General features: G+C 29.8%; 1 protein-coding gene across 17 annotated transcripts in view; it reads left to right on the top strand.

Annotated features, from left to right (window-relative positions):
* LOC135960936 (uncharacterized) overlaps positions 1–4251 on the top strand; it is an 87289-nt gene extending 83038 nt beyond the window's left edge. For 15 of the 17 annotated variants that reach the window (XM_065512351.1, XM_065512346.1, XM_065512341.1 and 12 more), the window contains one exon: positions 3427–4251. In XM_065512351.1, the coding sequence (XP_065368423.1) occupies positions 3427–3860 (434 nt within the window). In that variant the 3' untranslated portion in view covers positions 3861–4251. Of the gene's footprint in view, positions 1–780; positions 930–3208; positions 3356–3426 lie in introns of those variants that run through there. The other 2 variants (XM_065512347.1, XM_065512352.1) reach the window with 2 other exon arrangements.
* The last annotated feature ends 14392 nt before the right edge of the window (positions 4252–18643 follow it).

Raw genomic sequence — 18643 nt, 5'->3', positions numbered from 1 at the left:
ATCTAAAACACTTCGAAAATATTGTAAACATATCAAGCAATTTCGAAATTATATTCGAATTTTTAAACATAATAATTTTGGATGTTGTCTCACATTTTGATATATAACTCTGGTTCTATTTGACCGATTTTGCTCATTTTCAATACCAAACTTTTCAGATCAACATAGAATTTTTGGGAATATTTTCATCGAGGCCGTATCCTGCGAACAACATACGGACGGACAAAGCTATTTTGCCGTAGAATTCGATAAGGACCCAGAATATACATATACTTTTTAGTTCTATGAGCAATATATCAACATGTTACAAAAGCAATGACAAACTCAATACCCTGATCTTTTTGATGGATGGTATAAAAATGGGAAATGAATGGTTGGCAAATTCTATTTGGAACCTAAATATGTTTCATATTTCCTCAATTATTTGAAAAATGTGAACGTAGCATTAGAAATCTTTTTTTGTTTATTGTTGTTTTTACTAATTACCTTTCTAATAATTACAAAAATATGTTCTTCTTAATTATGAGATTATTGAGATTGATATTTAGACTTTTAAATAATTTTTAGCAAAATTACGTATCTATTACTTGTTTAAAATGAAGTGTTTACATTTCTAAAAATAAAATGACCAACCTTTAAAACCCACCCAGTTAATAATAAACGTTCGTAATCTTATCAATTGAAATTAACATTTATATCGCCTTGGTTTATTGTCACTTTTAGCCATTTCGCCCAACAGTTTTAAATTATAATCGACAAAGAGAAACCTTATAGAAATTTTATGAAAATGTCGGAGGAATATTTAACATTTGTGATATCATTTGTGTTTTTAATATTTTCAACATTCGTATTTTTATTCTTTCTAATGCCATGTTTGCGTTATTATTTTGATAAATGGCAGAAACGGGATGTAACAAATCAAGCGATTGGTAATAAGTTTTTACAATCAATTTTAAGTTTATGAAGTTATAAAATTGATAGACAGACAGCTAGCGATTAAATTTTGAGAGGCAGTTAAGAGAAGTGAATATTACAAAAAAAGAAAGAGAGAACATGCAGATAAGAAGTTTTCCAGACAATACAAATAACGATAATACAAAGTTTACAGTTTAAAAAAAAAAAACAGATCAATGAATCAAACTTGATTAAAAATAAACTGTTTATATATTATATTATTATATTATGAGATTTCCTTACATTTTAATCGAATTACGAGCTGTGCGAATCGGAATAGTCTGACAGAATGTGTATAATATTAACGTGGGTAGCTGTCATGACGGCCCAACCTCACGGTTAATACTGTATAGAATAAGTGTGTCTATCAGCACCTTTGTGTGTCTTGAAAGGACTACACAATTAGCAACTTTTCGTACATTGATTGCACGGATTAATGTACAAATCCCTTATTCGAGAGCACGGGCTATCTAATCCCTGTCATCCGTAGCTAGCAATTATCAAAGCAGATCATCCGTTCTGGTAACCCAGTCCAATATATGATCACTAACTTCGAAGGCTCACCGCCCATAAAAGTCAAAGTGTATGATATGACCACACACAATGACCTCGTCGCAGAACCAAGCCCAACGATCAGTATATCACGATTACCACCACCGCAATATGTTTCCTGAGCTCAGTGCCAATTGCTATCTACTCTAATTCATATAAATTTAGTAGAGTGGTTTCGATTTCCATTAAATATATTTTTGAGGGATTTTATCTCTATTGTATGAGTTCGAAGAGACTTATGCCCATTAAAGATATTACTTATAATGGGGCTAACACAAAGCGCGGATCGAGAGGGGGTGAAATAGGAATTCCCACACTCCAAAACCGAAAAGTTTTCATATAAAAGAGAAGAAAAAAACATAAATGTAGAACGATAACTAAAACTGCAAAACATTGGTGTTCGTCACCACCTCGTTTCTGAATTGTTTTCGTTTCAGTTGGGTGGGTTGCGGCATAAAACAGCAACTAAATTATTTTTTAATTTTGGATGTCGCACATTAAATAGAATTTCATTATTTTTGACAAAATCTATTATTTTTTCCTCTTCCAATAAAGAAAATTTTTTTTTTTATTAATTTTGATTTTATTTAAGAAAATAATTAAAATAATTTCGTTCCTACAGCATCGAAAACAACCTACTTGAAGTTGTTTTCGTTCCAGCCTAGGGTTCCTAATTTCTCGTACTTTTTTCTTTCCCGGGAGAAAGTTAAAAAATCATTTCATTCCCGGGAAATTTTTAATACTAAATTAAACCAAAAAATAGAAAATTTTTTCGAATAAATTGACTTGTAATTGTACCAGGGTTTTAAAAGAAGTACAAAATAACTATATTTGGTTGTACAGTGTTGGTCCAGCCTTTATAAGGGTTTCTAATTTAATATTGGCATTTTATGGGTATTGTCACAGTCGTAGTTTTAATCAGTATAAAAGCAATAAATTCTTTGTTTGATTAAAAAACTTAAGAATTTCGACTAAGTTAAATCTACAAAACATGCATTGTTAGAGACATTTTTCATATCTGATTGTAGATAAACAAATTTGAACGACTATTATTGTAATTATTTTCTCTAAATATGAATAGATAATATTAATTGAATATCCCTAAAAGTTGTAATCTATATACATCTTAATAATTCCTTTAAGAGCATAAACTTTAAATTAGATTCATTCTTAATAACCAAATTTTTTTGCTGTGGCTTGAGTTGAGTGAAAAAAATTCGGTTATTTCAACCGTAATACTTCTTTGCCAACTGACTATCTGTTGCTAGAACCGAAAAAATCTATGGATATAATAGAACGATTCAATTAGCAACAAATTTGGCCACTTATGAAGAAATTCCCGACAAACATTTCCCGAAAATTGAGAGGTATTGCCAACTGAAAATAATGTTTTTTCGGTATATTGAGAAAACCAAAATTTTTAACGGACAGTTTATCGGCCTAATACATTTATGTCGACATTTAGTAACAGGCATTGAGAAAACGTGCCAAAAACTATATATTTAAATATTTCTGCACAATAATACTTTGCTTACTAATTGATTACACCTTTGTATACCTACAATTTAACCTTATATTTATACAAATTTTCCAATACTCGTACAAACATACAATTAATAAAGCAACAATTAACTCTAATCTTATCTGTTAAATACAATATATAAAACAAATTGTAAATAACCCTATTTTGCCTCATTTTATTTTAAAAACAAAGACGCTACAAAGTAGAATAAAATGTGGTATTTGTTACCGTACATTTTAGCCGGAATAGGAATATTTGTAGTATTTTCATGTCTAGCCTACTATACGTATTTGACCATTAACTTTAACAATGGAATTTATGCTAACAGTAAATTAAAAATCTAAACTTTCACATAGTTAAGACTTTGTAATTAATTTGTAAATGTTGTTTGCTTACAGATCGCCAGGGTAATAACTTTGCAGTGCCGGATGAAACGGGCAGAGACACTCGCTACAATGACATATTCTTTATTGAACCCAACAGTCCGGAAGCAGCACGGATACGTTCACAATTGGAAAAAGACGACAAAGATTTGCCTTCATATGACGAAGTTATGCGCATGACAAATTTGTCTACACCCACAGCGGCCCCAGCCGCCGATAACTTTGTACCCGCCATGCCCAGTGCTCTGTCGATGGCCGCCTCTAGTTCAAGCGTCAATACCACCGATACCACACTGTCTGTGCCGCCCTATAATGAAGCTAATCCCAATGTATCGTCCAGCGTACGGCCTCTGACACCGCCCCCTTATACACCTGAACCCATAGGAGCCACGGTTGTCTTGCCAATTACCACTCCACTGCATTCCCAACAGCATACACAAAGCTCATGAAGCACATTATTTTTGGAGAGACTAAAGACCTAGCGTGTGTGGATTCTGTGTAGTGGATCCAGTGTGGATAGTGTTGTTTTTCTAGTTTATAGTTATGAAACGATATTTTTTTATTTTTATTTACTTATTAGCATTTTAAATCGAAACAAAACTATTTTTGGCTTTAATTATAAAGAAAAACAAAACAAGTACTTTACATATTTAATTGTTCCTGATCTTTTTTTTTCTTCCATATTTTTGTTTTCGTTAATTTTATTGTAAATATATACTATACATACATATATAGTTTTTATTATTGTAATTTTTAGGAGTATGTTATTGAAAATATATTTTTTTAAATTTAATAAAGTAGAAACTAATAGATTTAAGTTTTATAAAATAATCAACTAAAGTATTTTACTTCAGCAAAATAGCTTGGCCGTTGCTCTTCAGGATTATTCCTGTTCTGACTTTCACAATGATAGAGCCTTCTATATGGGCAATTCCATATCATCGTACGTGACATTTGTACGCCTATAGAGTGGAACAGATTTTGCAAAAATAAAAGTATCTGAAAAATAATTTGGTCTTTATGTTACATTCAGAGGGTACTATATTTTAAAATAATAAAAAGTTCTTTCGAAATATTGTTGTCCAAAATATTGAGCGAAATAAGGGTATATCGTACTTGACATAAAACGGAACTCATTTTGAGATACGTGTTTTAATTTCTTACACTAAACGAAATATAAAATTTTAATATCGTACGTGACATACCGTACGTGACAGATTTTTCTCTTATAATAAAACAATATATCGAGTCATAACAGCAAAAAATACGTAAGCGCCAAAAACCAACTTTTACAGGGGAAGGTTTTTTTTAAATATCCTTGGTTGAAGTCTAAGTATTACTTCTTAACTATATATTGCATTTATTTTATTTCATATATTTCCAAGATAACGGGTATTTATGTCGCTTACGTCTTTTTCGCTGGCAGTTACACCCTTCCAATTTTATTAAAAACACAACATAATGTTTAAATTTTTTTATATTGTTCAAATTATATTCATTTACACAAATTCAAATTAACGTTTTTAACCTTAAAAGACTAAGGGCCATTATTACAACTTGCCGTTATAGTTAAAGTTACCTTTAAGGGTACCTTTTTCTATTGCTTAAAGTTACCTTTAACTATAACGGCAAGTTGTAATAATGGCCCTAATATTAATTAATTTGCTAAAACTAATAAAGACGTAAGCGCCACTTCTTGTTCACAAAATATGTAGAAAAAATAATAAATTGTACTTACGTCTAAATTGTTTTTGTATTTTATGGTATTTTATGAGATGATGCGAATGATCGAGAACTATCGATATTTATCAAAAAACGAAAATTGATAATCATGGCGCTTACGTCTTTTTGGCGGTTATGGCTCGATATATTCCGTAAATAGTTTCAATAGGGTTCGTCATTGGCACATATGAATACATATATAGTATAAACTAGCAGACCCGGAGCGCTTCGCCACCCCAATTAGAAGAATGAAATAGTACTATTAAGTCTCCCTTTGTGAATCTAATTGTAAATGTCTAATTTCATATTTCTGGGTCCATTATTATAGAAAATGCAAAAGAAAGTTACCACTAAAGTCACCTTTTGTGAATTCAAATTCATTTAAAATCATGTGTGCCTAAAAATATTATAAAATATTCAAAAAGTACCATTGCAATAAACAAATAGTACCATTGATTATCACTTCTGAATTCGCATTCACTAAACCATAACCCGTCAATTTTGAATTTTAAATTTGTATAGCCTTTCCTATATTATCAACTAATTTTGTTTCTATAACAATTAATATTTAAAAATTATCACAAAACCCAAAAAAAAAACGAAACCGCGGTTTTGAAATTCTTTGGTTTTTTGGAAACGCTAGGTCCATTATTATGGTAAATTCACAAAAGTACGTATGAGAACAAAGAAAAAGTACCAAGCGCCTTGAATTTTCACTCACTTGGGACCATAGACGCCTAATTTCATATTTCTATGTCCATTATTACAGAAAATTTATAAAGTACCATTAGAATATATAAAAAGTACCAAAAAGCCCCCACTTGTGGTTTCCCACTCACTCCCATATAAGCTTAATTTCATGGTTTTAGGTTAATTGGTGAAGAAATTACAAAAAGTACCATTCGAATAAAGAAAAAGTACCAAAAAGTCTATCCCTAGAATTCTCACCCACTTTAGAACATATACAATTAATATCATGTTTCTAAGTTCATTGTTATACAAAATTCAAAAAAGTACCATTAGAATAAAGACAAAGTACCAAAAAGTCTCCCCCTGGAATTCTCACTCACTTTAGAACATATACGATTAATTTCATATTTTTATGGCCATTATCACAGAAAATTCAAAAAGTACCGCTACAATATACAAAAAGTACCAAAAAGCAACCACGTGTGGATTCCCACCCACTCGGGCCCATGTAAGCTTTATTTCATGTTTCTAGGTTCATTGGTGAAGAAATTACAAAAAGTACCATTCGATTAAAGAAAAAGTACCAAAAAGTCTCCCCCTAGAATTCTCACTTACTTAGGACCATATATGCTTAATTTCATGTTTCTAAGTTCATTGTTATAGAAAATTCAAAAAAGTACCATTAGAATAAACAAAAAGTACCAAAAACTCTCCCCTTAGAATTCTCACTCACTTAGAACCATATATGCTTAACTTCATATTTCTATGTCCATTATTACAGAAAATTCAAAAAGTACCATTAGAATATAGAAAAAGTACCAAAAAGCAGTCACTTGTAGATTCCCACTCAATCCGGTCCGTATAAGCTTAATTTCATGTTTTTAGGTTCATTGGCGAATAAATTACAAAAAGTACCATTCGAATAAAGAAAAAGTACCAAAAAGTCTCCCCCTAGAATTCTCACTCACTTAGGGCCATATATGCTTAATTTCATGTCTCTAAGTCCATTGTTATAGAAAATTCAAAAAAGTACCATTAGAATATAGAAAAAGTACCAAAAAACCCACAATTGTGGTTTCCCACTCACTCGGTTCCATATAAGCTTTATTTCATGTTTCTAGGTTCATTGGTGAAGAAATTACAAAAAAGTACCAATCGAATAAAGAAAAGGTATCAAAAAGTCTCCCCTAGAATTCTCACTCACTTAGGACCATATATGCTTAATTTCATGTTTCTAAGTCCATAGTTATAGAAAATTCAAAAAAGTACCATTAGAATATAGAAAAGGTACCAAAAAACCCACACTTGTGGTTTCCCACTCACTCGGTTTATATATAAGCTTTATTTTATGTTTCTAGGTTCATTGGTGAAGAAATTACAAAAAGTACCATTCCAATAAAGAAAAAGTACCAAAAAGTCTCCCCCTAGAATTCTCACTCACTTAGGACCATATATGTTTAATTTCATGTTTCTAAGTCCATTGTTATAGAAATTTCAAAAAAGTACCATTAGAAGAACAAAAAAGTACCTATAGTTCTGTTCACAGATTTTGGTACTTAAATATTATACCCTATGCCTAACACAAACTTCACTCAGATACAAATCAGTTAACTTTAATGTCGATAAGTGCAATAATTTAAAATATTAAAAAAGTACCAATTTCCCTTTTCTTCCTCGAACACCCCTCAAGTTCGACTTTTAAAAATATTCCATTTTGCCCAAATTGTTTATGCTACAGACATGTCTCAAAATATTAAAATCTGTGTTAATGTGCCCAAGAAAAAATATGTTTTAAAAAAGTACCAAACTGTGTACCCGGATTTGGCCCAATATACAACTTGGCACTCGAGTTCCAAATAACACCCTGTTAGTTAATTTTTGTATAAATCCAGGAACCAGTGTTAAAAAAATTATCAAAATTGGCTTAATAATTTCAATAAAATTTATTTTTCCGATTTTATCCCCTTTTTGGTACCTTTTTTATCCCCATTGCTTTGGTAAAATTTAATTCAAATAAATTTCTGTATCGTGGTGGGAGCTCATAATAAAATATTCGTATGCCTATGTCAAATTATAGAAAAACATATTTTATGAAAAAGTACCAAAAATAAACACAATTTTTATCCCTTAAGGGTTCGAATTTCCAAAAAGTACCAAACTCATATTTTTTATTTTTTGATAAGTAAAGAATGCGATTTAAAATTTGTTTATATGTTTATTGGTTTAAAAGATACATAGGGTGCAAAAAAAGTACCAAAATACGGTTTTTACCCGTTTTCTCCCCTAAATGTTTCGAATTTCGAAAAAGTACGAAATACCTGTCAGCTTATTTTTTAAATGGAGTAACATGCAACTTTAAGTTTTTTTGTATCTTTATTAGTTTTGAAGATATAAGGTTACCGAATTTACCCGTTTTTACCCTTTTTTACCCCCTAAACGTTCGAATTTCCAAAAATCCCTTCTTATCGTTTTGGGGAGAGAGGAACCCACAGTTGAAATTTCGTGATTCTAGCTTCAGCCGTTTGGGCTGTGCGATGATGAATCAGTCAGTCAGTCAGTCAGTCAGTAACGTTACTCTTTTATATATATAGATTAAAATAGTAATTATCAGATACTTAGGAGAATGATATACCCCTGCGGAAAATTTTAATTTTTAACTTAACCTGTCCAATTATGATAAAATTTTGACAATTTATGAATTAATTTTAAACAAATCGGATTAAAAATATAATCAATTAATTTTCATCAAGTTTAGTGACCCGTATTGTGAAATCCAAAGCAGAACAGATCAGCATCAATACTTCTGTGTTAATTTGAGGAGTTAATTTACCAGCTCGTAGGACATCGCCATATTAAAGTGGCAGGTTCCTTCCATATAAAGTATTAGAACAACTACTGGTCCCTATCACTTTAAAACTAGTCACGTGTCATGTTTTGTGTCAGTTCCTGTCCCCTTAGGTATATTTTCTCAGCGGCTACGATCTTCAGCATTCTTTAAGTATGCTAAATAAAAATGCTATTTCGACATGAAGTTTCACATGGACGTTGTGGAAGTGTTTTAGTTTAGATGGGCCTCTCAGAATCGGCGCTATAGGTTCACATCTCTGATGTGTAATATTTTTCAACGTTTGGCAATTTTTTTTTTTGTTTTCTACGATTTCTTTTGGCATTGTGAATCCGAAACTTAGAAGAGTTTTTTAATGATTTGATTTCTAACTTAACTCCAACATATATTAGAGTCACTAAACTGTGGACATTTTTTAATAGATCATGAGCGCGCATTAGTCAAATAAAATTTCGAAAATAGAATTTAAAATACATATTTACATATATAGACATCTTCTTGATAGCTGAGCATCAGGAATAAAACATAACATTAAAATAAGAATGTTTTCATTTAGCTTGATACCAAAATCTTATTGGCATTAAAATATCCTTAAATATTTCATATTGTACTCTGATAGATGTCAAACTCGCATTCCACTATGCGAAAAAAGTCAACAAAGGTTTTTGATTTTGGAGAAACATTTTTTTTTTCGAAAGATTTAAGAATAGCTGCCTAAACTACATATTTGGGATATATTTTGCTAAGAACAATAGGTAATACGTTACATGGTTAAGATAAAACACCTGTTTGCCCAAAATGTCAAATTTTGACACCATCTAACTCAGAGAGTTCTAGGCCGATCTTGTTGAAAATTTGTGTGTGACTATCCAATAGGACTAACCATCCCGATCGAAAGACATCGATTTCAAAAGTTGGCTCACATGAAATACCCCATTTGCATTTTATTTTCTATTTATTCAAACAAGTAATTTGAATTATTAATATAAAAAGGTAAAAAGAACCAAAAACTAACAGAATATTTACATGTAAACTTAATCAAATAACAAAATGTTCACACTTTAGTTTGACTTACAGACAAAAAGATCACGAGTATGTAGCGACGCAAATCGAAGTCATAACGACTCAAACGAAACAAGTTGAAGTCATAACGACACACAGTGGCGCCCGTAGAACAAGTGAGGTTGCAAAAATCAAAAATTTTATGTGCCCCTAAAAAATACTGAATAAATTGTCTAACGATTTCAAATATGCTACTCTTATTACAATCAGATTTTTGGTTCAGAAGATATAGCCCTTCAAAGATCACTGATTTTCAATTACACGACCTAATTTCATGGCGATCGGTCCATAATTAGTCATAGCTCCCATATAAGACCCGCATCCGAAAATCACTTAAAATTCAATAGAAATAACATTCATATAGACATAAATCACACGACCTAATTTCATGGCGATAGGTCCGAAAATAAATTTTAATGTAGGGTATTATACAGTCGAACTTGGCCGAACATACTACCTTACTTGTTTTTATCTGCTGATAACTTTTTTAATAAGTATAGCTGATTTAAAAAACAAAAAATTTGCATTTTCATACTAAATGCTATACAAAAATTAAAAGTTCAACTTTAACTTTAAATTGCGCAACAACTGCTGAACCGATTTTAATGAAATTAAAACTGGAGAAAAATTCAAGAAGTTATCTGTCCATCAAAAAATTTCTAAAATATCTCTATCGGTTCAAAAGTTACAGAGTTTTTGGCTGATGAAAAACGAAAATGAGCCACTGTGGACCGTACAAATACGAAAATGCTAAATGTTTCAATTTCAAATCCACCAGTGTAAAATTATAAACACGTGTATCTTCCAAATAAAGCAAATTATATTTTTTATAACAGCTAACAACTTGCTCCCATGCAATGTAAAATAGTTTTCTAATTAATTGGTTTTCATGAGAGTATTTAATTAACTAATTAAAAGTTCGAAATAATAACTAGACTATTTTTGTTTCAACATTTCTAATAAAGTTTTATCTAAATAAACAACTAAACTATTTTTTATCTCAAGGAACCCATACTTCAAATCTTATATAGAAATTGCAAAGGTTCGAAAGAATTTGTTATTAATTCCATTTTTGAAAACTTAACCATTCCATAGGCTTAATTTCTTTGTACTACAAATGTATTGAATTCATTGCTTTGAGCATTCTATTTTTATGGAATTAATTGTTTATCATTAAAATTTTCTTTAATTCAAATTTATTGCAAAATATATTAAAAAAATCTGTATTCAATTCAAATCTATTACAAAAAGGCTTAAGTCAAGTTTTTCAATTAATTTTGTAAATGGTTAAAAGTAAAATAAAAAAACAATACTGAATGAAGAAAGAATATTTTAATTGCATTGTGAATTAATTCAACGATGAATGAAGTCTATTTAAATAAAAGCCTTTGAACGAAGCTGAAGAATTTTATTTTGGAAATGGATTTTTGGAATGAATGGCTGACATTCTTTTTTTAATTCCTAATTAAGATTTTAGTCATTTAAGCTCACATTGAATTAATATATTCGAAGTTTTATTCTACATCTTGCCAAAAGCAAAGACTTCTGAAGTCCGTCAAATATCTAAGCTCATCTTTTACGATACCTTATAGGGAATGTGTATTCCCTATAAGGTATCGTCGTATTCGTAGGGTAACATAGAGACGAGACGTAATTGTGAAAAACCTATGTTAAGTCCACTACAAACATTTTATGAAGATCGGCCAACCTATATAAAATTATAATCAACGATCAGTCCATATTTGGTCATAGCTCCCATATACGACCCACTTCTTAGAATAATAAAACAAGTAAGAAAGTATGATCGGTCTAGCACGACCATATAATACCCTACACTGAGTAAATGAGCAAAAACCTTTTACTTTTAAAATTTCAATAATTTTCGTGAATGAAATCGGAATTGGAAAAAGACAAAAAATTTTCATATTGAAATTAAATTTTTATTTACGAATATTTTTTAATGAAATTTCACATTTATATAGATTTTTCCATTGAAAATAAAAAAAATAAAAATAAATTTGTAATCAGGAATACCGCAATTACCAAAAAAGTGTTGAAAAATCCCAAAAATGGGATTTTTAATTTTTATGGCTTAATATCCATACCAGGGGCGGGGTTATTGGAACCCTTTACAAAATAATTAAGAACATATTTGGTCATCTAAAAAGGGTTACTGTATTTTCATATCTACTATGTGATTTGAGAATTTTTGCACAAATATTGAATTTTACATAAAAATTATGCGTTTTTTGGATGGATCTGGTCCCCTCGGAATCAAAAATTTTCAAATTTGTTTCATTTAAAATATTTTATGTAATGTTAGCTTTTCAGAAAATATAAATTCCTTATACATCTTCTTAAACATTTTTTAGATAAATGAAGAAAAAAAAAATGTTTCGCTTTTTTAATTTTTTAAATTAAAATGCGTATAACTTTGAAGTCGGTTATGATTTTTAAACAATTCTTTTTTTGTTTAACATATACATTTGTTGTTAGTCTAATATAAATGGAGAAAATCGGGAAATATTTGCACCAGCTATTATCAAAAGTAAGGAGGGTAAAAATGTTGAAAATTTAATTTTAAAATGCGAATATCTTCTAAGCTATAAGAGATAATAGATAGGTTTTTTATAGTGCTCGACGATGAGATTTTTATATGAAATATTTGTGAAATTGGGACCCAAACGAAGAAATAGGATCGTTTTAAAAATGTAACATACCCGAGGTATCTTGCTTTAGGGACCCATGAGATCCAAACTCAAAACTTAAACTCGACAACACTTCTTCTTTACGCATATCAATTTCATTGAAATTAAACTAAGCGTATAGAAGTTACAGATTTATTTTCCTCTATTTTTTTTCTATACAACTGTGCATCGTCTATTCAACTCACTTCTATATTATTTATGACGTGACTTACAACTTTTTTCGATTTTTACAGAAGACATGATTTGTTTATAGTTTTTATTTTCTCGCCTACAATTTAGCCATTTATTTGATTACACTAACTAGTACATCAAAAGTGCTTCAAAAACTTAAAATACTGGCTCAATTAAACTTTGTGTAAATAGGCTGGAATTTCGGTACAAAAGAATGATGTCATATCGGTATTATTGCCAACTTCTGCATGCATTAAATATTCACCTTCGGCATTATGTGTAGGCAAATTTATATATACAGCTTCCGAAACTGTAACGCTTATTTGTTGCTAAACAAACAAAAAGTTATTAGTAGTAAATTAAAGATATTTTTAAAAACTATTTAATCCACAAATAAATTAATTGAAATTTTTTAAAACTAACACTTACACCTTCAAAGAGCGGGCATATAAATTGATCTAAGGGAGTTTGTTTTAGGTAATCAAAAAACACCTCATTCGAATCAAATAACATGAGACAAAAATCGGCACGTTTAATATTTATGATCGTAGGCTGATATGTTCCTCTTTCCTTTTTGAACATTTCTAAAGACACCTAAGAAAATTAACAATAAAAAAAAATGTTTTAAAAAATCATATTTTATGTAAAATTAAAAATACTAAGGGCCATTATTACAACTTGCCGTTATTGTTAAAGTTAACTTTAAGGGTACCATTTTCTATTGCTTAAAGTTACCTTTAACTATAAAGGAAAGTTGTAATAATGGCACTAAGGGGCATTATTACAACTTTAAGCAATATAAAAAGGTACCCTTAAAGTTAACTTTTACTATTACGAACATAAAGGCAAGTTGTAATAATGGCCCTAAAACTAATAATACCGGTTGCACTTTATCGTAGGATTTCTTTAAAACCGCATAACCATCCATAATTAAGGTTCCTTCATCCGTTTGTTCAATATTCAGATTATCAAAGTCAAAGAATTCATTCACAAAATTATCGGGAAACTTTGGGCAAGGCCTATGAATTTTTTCCTCAATAAACTCAAATTCATAAAGATCCGCAAAAGCGAACTGCGTGTTTAATGAATTAAGTACATAAATATATTGTTTTAATTTGCTAAATCCAGTTATTGTATTTTTTGTTTGATTAAATTTGAATAGTAACACACTTACAGAAGTTATGGCTATAAAAGTTAAAAATTTTAAATATTTTGTGAACATTATTATTACAGTTAAACAAATAAACTATTTTAAAATTAGATATAATTATGGTTTAAATACAAACTCGTTAATTATTAAGTAGATAATAAATAGAATGCTTAACAAATAAATCTGTCAACGATTTCATGTAATAACAAATTACACGAATTTTTATCGAATTAAAGAGAATTAGATATTTGCATGTATTATTTTCAGTGCTGTAAATTTAACCATTTGCCAACACCACACAGTGGGGGATCTGAGAAAAAAATGTGGAAATAAATCTGTAACTTCTAAACGAATAGCCCGATTTTATAATTTCCCATGGCCATAGAGGAGGTGTTGATAAGATTAAGTTTTGAATTTAGGCTTATAACACCAAGGGGGGCCGAGCCACAATGCCCCAAAGTGGGGCACCTCGGGTATCAAAAATTAAAAATGATGCCAAATTTTTGTTTGCAATCCGATTTGAAAGATTTTTATATATGGAATCTACTAGATGAGATATACAAAAAACATTGCTTTAGCCATATATTATCTCTTATAGTTTACGAGTTATTCGCATTTGAAAAGTAGAATTTTTTATTTACCTGGTCTGGTTTTTTGCTAATAACAGATCCAATTCATTCCCGATTTTCTTGAAATATAATTTTTTGAATTAACAAGACATAGCAATAATAGTAGGAAATAATTGTTTAAAAACCTATACTGAGTCAAAAGTTATGTGCATTCAAACTTAAAATTTTTTCGAAAAAAGTACTTACATAAATTTTAAATTATACAGAAAATAAAAAAAATAAAAATAGTGTATTTATATTTTTCTGAAAGACAACATTTTGGAAAATATTATTAAAGCAAAATAACATCAAAATTCGTATTATTGCGTGGCCCAGAGCCTTCTGAAGTAGACCTATTTTTTATATAAATTTTAACTTAAGACAACATTTTCTCAAATCGCATAGCTGCTTTCAAAAAATTGAGAACTGTTTTGTGTGTCCCAATATGTTCTTCAATATTGTGCAAAGGGATTTCATAGCCCCGTGCTTGGTGCCTTCAATAAATCAAAAAATCTAAAAAAATCCCAATTTTGGGATTTTTGGAAAGTTTTTTGGGAATTGTGGGATTGTCATTAACAATTCACAAATACACTGAATCAATTAATTCTCCGTACAGGTCCTCCTTTCTGAGCAATTGCTTCATTTTAATGGCTGCGCAAGGAATGGACCAGCTTTGTTGTTGTCAGGGAATCCAAAAATAAGCAAATTTTAATGTATAGAAAGAAAATTATTATTAACTTGCAAAATGAAGGAAAAAATCTAACCGAAATCAAGGATATTGTAAAAAGACCACGCTCTTCCATTCAGTACGTTATTCAACAGTTCAAAAAAACCGGAACAATGGCAAATAAACAAAGAACTGACCATCCAAGAAAAATAGACCACCACTTAGAGAGAAGAATTGTACGATTTGTAGAAGGTAATCCAAAAATTAACGCATGTGTAATTGCGGGAAACTTGAAAACTAGTGATGAATTAACGGTAAACCCCCAAACTGTAAGAAACGCTCTTAAACTAAATGGATACAATGGTCGGGTAAGCCATAAGAAGCCCCTTGTTTTTTTGGGGTCGAGTTATTTTTAGCGATGAAAGTAAATTTAATGTTTTTGGTTCTGATGGAAGATAAATGTTATGGAGAAAGCCAAATACTGAAATGAATCCGAAGAATTTTACGCTAACCGTAAAGCATGGAGGAGGTAACGTTATTGTTTGGGGTTGCATGGCTTCATCTGGGGTGGGAAATCTTATTTTTGTTGAAAACACGATGGATAAATATGCATACTTTAATATATTAAAAGAAAACTTAAAACAAAGTTCTGAAAAGGTAGGCTTGGGACATTTGTAATGCTTCCAACAAGACAACGATCCCAAACACAGCTCTAGATTAATAAAGGAATGTCATATTTATAATGTTCCTAAGCACTTAAATCGCTCAGCTCAGTCACCTGATCTCAACCCGATTGAGCATCTATGGGATCACTTGGAAAGAAAGATTCGGCAGCACAATATAACGAGTAAAGATCAGCTAAAAGCCGTTATAATGGAAGAGTGATATAAAATAGATTCCCTGACAACAACAAAGCTGGTCCATTCCATGCACAGCCATTAAAATTCTGCAATTGCTCAGAAAGGAGGACCTACCACATATTAAATTCAATTAAGATTAACATTGGGATTCCTTGCCTTAAAATAGTTAACTGTACGGAGACTTTTTTGGTGATACTTTTCGTACAATTATTGAATTTATGTAAATTTTTATGTTTTTAATGAAAATGTTTGTAGTTTTTTTATGTTGATTTCTAGTTTATAAGATTTTTTATAAAATGAATTAAAAAATGGTTTAAATATGTATTGAAAAGTGACCATAAATAGCTAGTTTATATTATGAGTATGTCTGTACGGAGACTTAATTGATTCAGTGTATCTTTTTCACTTTTGGATTTGGATCGAACGTTTCTATATAAGTGTAAAATTTTATTAAAAACGACTAATAAACAAAACTTTTATTGCATTTTAAAATTTAAAATTTTCCAAAAAAATCAGCTATAATTTTTTATTCCCATATTTTTGAAGAAAGTCTTCTATAATTTTTTTAATTCTTAAAAAAATGTGTACATTTTTGAAAAGAGGACATAATTTCCTACACGTTGATATATAATTTTCCACTAGTCAAATTTATGGATTCATTAAATCGGGCTATTCGTTTAGAAGTTACAGATTTATTTCCACTTTTTTTCAGATCCCCCCTGTGCACCATTTTTGCATGAAAAAACCATAATTTTTCGCAAACATAAACAGAGTACTAGGCTTAAAAGGAAAATGTTTGGAATAAAACCAAAGTCCGTTAAATTGAAATTTGTTTAATATTATTGGGTTTTCTTCTGGTTTTAATTAACATCTTTACTTAATTTTTGATTTAACAAGCAAAACATTTCAAAATTAAAAAAATTAAATATTTATATATTATTTGTTAATCTAACGAAGGTGGAACAAAATCTAATGGAAATTGGAGCCATTCCGATACAAGATACCTTACAGAAAAAAATACAATTTTTATATGTTCTTAAAGAAAGTTTTCATTTAGTAAAAAAAAGAGTTAAGGCACCGTTTCAATCAAGCAAAAATCTAATACATATTTTTTGAATTTTTAAATTGAAAATCGTTTATTTTTGGTTTCATAATTGATATTGCTCTGAAATCTGTTGCATATTATTGGTAATTTAGTTGTCTAATTAATAAAAAAAATCGACTACATTCGGTCCAAAAATACGCCCTATATTTTTAAAAAAGCTTATAAGAGATAAATAGCACACGCAAGCATCTTTTTTCAAGATCTAGTCGAGCGCTTTCCAAAAATATGAAAGACTTTGAAATCGGATGGGGAAAAAAATTGCACGTGTTTAAAAATTTTACATGTTGAAGATAGCCTACTTAAGCCCCCATAGCGCCGCCCCTGGAGTATATGTAGGGCACATTTTAATAACCTAAACTCGAATACTCCTCCATTTAGAAATGCCAGATTTATTTCCAAAAAATTTCGATTCTGCCCCACAGTGTATAGCTACATCAATTAAATATGTATTTATTTCTTTATATGTATATTTTAGTTTAAAAATTAAATTAATAAACAAACAAAACAATAGTTAGATCTACATTTTGTGTAGCATTGCAAAAATATCAAAACATAAAAATAATTCATCACTCTGAGAACCAATTTCAACATGGATATTGTATTCTCCTTCACCGTTTCGAACCGGTAGTGACATATAAGTTGGCTCATTGATATCGACATCTAGTCGTTGCTAAAATAATATAAATTAAATTTTAATAGAAAAAAATTGTAAATTTTTAACTAATTCTGTAAAATGTTATGAAATTATTTATGAAAAAGATTATTTAATTCTACTGCCTAATTAACGAGTTTGATGTTTTCGTGAATATTATATATAATTAATATATGTATAACTAATACATACACCCTTAGTAAATGGACACTTCAATTGTTGCTTTGGTGTATTCTTCCAATAGGAATGCCACAATTCCATCTTACCAAACCAGGCTGTGCAAGTGTCACCACGCTTTTGAGTGTAAACGGTAGGCTGCCATGTACCCCGTTCCTTTTTAAATACGTCAACAGATAACTGACAAAATACAAATAATGAAATTAAGAATATATAGTTAGTACAATAATATAAAATTGAGAATAGGCAGTATTACTGAACTGTCTTTAAAAGTAAGGTCTCTAATTGGGTCATACTGTTTTGAACATTAAAAGTCTTTCCTAATAAAATTTTTAATTTATCTAAGGTATGTAAAATAAAATATATAAATTTTATTATACAAATTTACAAGGATGTTAACAAAACACTTCAAAGGAATTTTGTAGTTGAGACATAACATTCTAATTACGACAAAAAAATAAAAAATCGAAATCAAAAGTACTTATTTTATCATGGACGAGCTAGTATAATATTTAGTAAAGAAGATTATATTGCAGTTTAAGGACATGTATAATTACCGGTAATGGTCCCTCCACTGTAGTTGTAATAATACCAAAGCCATTAACCATCAAACTCCCATCCTCGGTTTGTTCGATATTTGCATTATTCATATCAAGAAGATGATCAAGAATATTATCTGGATAATTCTCGCAGTTCAATTTTCTTTTGACCACAAGCGATCTAAAAATGTAAAATAATACAAGTTATACATAAAAGCTAACAAATTAATATTAACTCACATAAATCGAGCTTGTTATTGTCAATAAAATTATTGT

The sequence above is a fragment of the Calliphora vicina genome, chromosome 5 (assembly GCF_958450345.1).
Source record: "Calliphora vicina chromosome 5, idCalVici1.1, whole genome shotgun sequence".
Lineage (NCBI taxonomy): Eukaryota > Metazoa > Arthropoda > Insecta > Diptera > Calliphoridae > Calliphora > Calliphora vicina.
Note: the sequence above shows the minus strand (reverse complement) of the source record. Positions and strands in the feature narration are given on the sequence as shown.